Genomic DNA, 3,989 nt, shown 5'->3' with positions numbered 1-3,989 from the left:
TTAAAAATTCCATGCAAGACATATAGAGAGGGAGCAAAGAAAAGTGACATCTCTTTCTGCCAAGCAGAACCCCCCCCCCCCAGAGTCAGGTTCAGATTCTCCGTATGGAAACCAGCATCAATTGTTGTGTTTTACAATTTTATTGTTGTGTTTTACGATTCAATGGAAGGAAAACAACCTAACAAAACCAAAACAAAACCCCAAACCACCAGACCAGGTACAAAAGCATCAGTCCAGTGTGGATCTAGGTCAAACCATCTGCAATGTGAACTCACAGCAGATCTCCTCTACACACTGTTTTAATGTTTCAATACAAAATCCCAGGACACAGGTCTATGGCATTTCATCATGTGGAAGATCGTAATATGAAAAAGAAAAGGCAGCTCCATTTCCACCTTTATCTGTCTGGACGGGTCATTCCCGGCCTGGTTGGCACCATCATGGGTCTGGAGGGTGGTCTCATCATCGGGGGGCCTGGCATCATTGGCATGTGTCCTCCCATGGGTGGCCTCATCCCTGGAGCTGCATGGGGAAAAAGAGGATGTTAGATAAGAGCTCTCAGGAGCAGCAACTGCTGAGTCTCAGGGTGCAGGTTCTCCCCCAAACCCTCCAGGAAACTTTCATTTTACAAGTGTGTGTGCTGTGATCTGGAAGCTGCCTGAGATGGATTCAACTGAATCACAGAATGTCAGGGATTGGAAGGGACCTCAAAAGATCATCCAGTCCAACCCCCCTGCCAGAGCAGGAACCTCAATGAGATCACACAGGAAGGTGTCCAGGTGGGTCTTGAATGTCTCCAGAGAAGGAGACTCCACACCCTCCCTGGGCAGCCTGTCCCAGGGCTCTGGCACCCTCACTGGAAAGAAGTTTCTTCTCAAGTTGAAGCAGAACCTCCTGTGTTCCAGCTCACACCCATTGCCCCTTGTCCTACCATTGGGCATCACTGAGAAGAGCCTGAAGGATATTAGCAATTAGTACAGGAAAAACCAAGTTCCCAGGTTATACCCCCACTTTTAACAATATTCACTGCTAAGTTATTGTCAACCACTCAAAAGTGACACTAGCTTAATTACTGAATTGCAAAGTTCACGTGGAAAAAAAGTGGGAAACCCTCCAGTTAAGTGTGTTAAAAACAAAAAGTCTGGTGTATTTCTTACAGCTGGGCAACAGCATTACCAAAAAAAAAAAAAAGCAGATGCTCTACTAAAAAGCATTGAAATATTGGTTTCCATCCAACTTCTCCAATTACAAGAAAGCTGGGGAGGGACTTTTCATAAGGGCAGTTAATGACAGAACAAGGGGAAATGGGTTTAAACTGAAAGAGGGGAGGTTTAGATGAGATATTATGGAAGAAGTTCTTCACTGTGAGGGTGGTCAGACACTGGAACAGGTTGCCCAGAGAAGCTGTGGCTGCTCCTCCCTGGAAGTGTTCTCGGCCAGGCTGGATGAGGCTTTGAGCAACCTGGTCTAGTGGAAGGTGTCCCTGCTGCTGGCAGGGGGGTTGGGACTGGATGAGCTTTAAGGTCCCTTCCAACCCAAACCAGTCTGGGATTCGACGATTTTCAGGCAGCCACTACACTGCCCAATATCACAGATTATGCATGTCTCATCTGTCCTTAAAAAACACTCCAAAGAACAGTTTCTCCCAGCAAGGCAATAATTGCAAAGACACTTCACTGCTTTTAGTGTGCATGTGTGTATTCCTTGAGATTTGTTCCAGTAACTGCTTCACTAAAACATCCTCTGAGAATTCCTCCAGTGCCAGTAAGCTCAGAAGCCAAATGGATCAGAGACATTTTATAGTTTGCCTTTACAGTTCTGGAAAAAACAACTTTTTAAGGCACGTCGTTTATGGGGAACACGTTATCTTGAGACATTTTAAATAATAAAATTCACTTAGTGCTGAAATCATAGAATCACAGAATGTTGTGAGTTGGAAGGACCCACAAGGATCATGGAGTCCAACTCCTGTCCCTGCACAGGACAATCCCAACATTCACACCATGTCCCTGAGGGCCTTGGCCAAATGCTGCTGGAATCTTGTCAGGCTTGGTGCCATGTACCCCTTGTGCATAAATGTAATCACTACAAACAGAGAATTCCTAACCAATTTGAGATCATACTGCCAGGATGAGAGACAGAAAAGTTACAGTTCACCAGAGTGATCATTTCAGTTGTACTGAGGGACTAGTAACTCTCAACAAATCATCAAGGAACTTTAATTAGCAGGTGTAAAACTGTTTTATGTCTCAGCACGCAGAGACAATGGATCAGCACATGTGTGGAGGCAGCACATATAAACTGAAATACTCCCACAGCTCGGGGCTGTTCACACACGCTGCGTCTGGTGCGGCGGCTGAAATGACGCGAGCTATAAACCAGAGTGTGTCGCTCCAGCCAGCGCCCAACTCCTGCAGCTGCCTCATGTTTTCTGAATTCCTTTCACAACTCTCTACTGCTAACGAGACAGAAATAACCCCAAAGATCCTGCAAACCACAGCACGCAGTACTGCAGTTCATAACTTATCTATTTCCAGACTTACCAGGTCCAACCGGCATCATTCCTGGTGGGGGTGGGCCCATCATTGGCATCATTGGGGGTCCACCCATATGAGGGGCTGGCATCATGCCAGGCCGGGGGGGGCCAGCTAAACACAAACAGATTGATTACACGTCTGGTTGCTTCCATGTTTCTCAATGTACAGTGCAAAATAATTATTAAACCTTAGAGGAAATTTTAGGAATCAAAGTGTGTCGGGCAGTTTTACAACCGCCTGCCTTCGTTTTCAGTTTCAACTCTTCACTTCAGGTGCCAAAAAGTGACTTGGAAGAAGAATATGCTTCTTATTATATATTATATTATATATTCTTACTTCCAACTTTGCACACCTCATGCAGATGACTACCACTGCCAACAGCAGGACTCTAAGCAAAAAGGAATCTCAGCAGTTTGCCAGCTGAAGTGAAAAAGAAGTTTATCAATCCTATTCTATTAAAAAAAAACCCCAACAACAACCCAACAAACCACAAACAAACAATAAAAACAAAACAAACAAAAAAAATCACCATGCTGGAAGTTTTCATGAAGGCATCTACATGGCAGCTAGGATGTAATGAGGAAGCACACATTTCTATTAGTGTGCTCAACATTACTGAAATAATACAAACTAAAGATTCAGATGATTGTTGGAACACAAAACATTCTCTTACATTCTGGTATTCACAAGCTCAAAATATCTTAGCTTGCTTTCAAGCTAAAAGGACTTCTCTTTACAAGTCCAAGAAACATGCAACACAGGTACAGGAGCTGCCATTCCAGTTTAAAACTGTGCAGTTGAGAGACTTACGGATACTGGGAGGAGGTGGTATCATGGCTCCTGCAGGAGGTGGTGCCGAGAAGGGGGTAGGTGGGATTTTCCCTTGCTGAAATGCAGCCGCTACATTGGGGGGGAAAAGAAAAAAAACAAAAAAGGAAAGAAAGAATCCCAGGAGAAAAACCAGTTACTAGGTTAAGGAATCTCCTGAGTCCATCCTCCTTCTCATGCCACGCGGTCAGAGCATCACTTCACGTCACGCTGCATGCTCAGTTGTTCTAACTCTGGAACAAATATCCCTGGTTTATGCTGCTTGTCACGGCCGAAGCACCTGATATTCTTGAAGACAATTATTAGAGTAATGACTCCAGCTGAGACTAGAGAGCTCCTTGATGAATTTCACACATCTAACAGGAAGGTGGATGGCAGAGAAGATGCATCACGTGATTTGCAGCTGCAAACTTTCACCTGGGATCGTTAGGTGAAGACATGCTAGGTTGAAAATGGTAATAAGGTAATGAATTAGGGAGGTGACAAAAAAAACCCATGGAAAACATTTTAGGGGAAGAGAAGAAACTCAAAAGATTGGAATTGACTAGAAGGAAGGTAAGAGATGGGAAAGTTGGAAGCATCGTGAGGAAAAGGGAATGAAGCTGCATCAGGGAAAGTTCAGAC

General features: G+C 44.4%; 1 protein-coding gene across 1 annotated transcript; it reads right to left on the bottom strand.

The window, feature by feature from the left end:
• Positions 1–397: 397 nt before the first annotated feature.
• SNRPC (small nuclear ribonucleoprotein polypeptide C) lies at positions 398–3,437 on the bottom strand (the record flags this gene model as incomplete). Its single annotated transcript, XM_010171493.1, has 3 exons — positions 398–522; positions 2,544–2,648; positions 3,348–3,437. Coding segments are annotated over 3 exons (320 nt in total), but the record flags the coding sequence as incomplete, so codon positions are not given.
• Between the last annotated feature and the right edge of the window lie 552 nt (positions 3,438–3,989).

The sequence above is a fragment of the Antrostomus carolinensis genome, unplaced genomic scaffold, assembly GCF_000700745.2.
Source record: "Antrostomus carolinensis isolate BGI_N321 unplaced genomic scaffold, ASM70074v2 scaffold47817, whole genome shotgun sequence".
In the NCBI taxonomy this organism is placed as follows: Eukaryota; Metazoa; Chordata; class Aves; order Caprimulgiformes; family Caprimulgidae; genus Antrostomus; species Antrostomus carolinensis.
This window is presented reverse-complemented; position numbering and strand designations above follow the sequence as displayed.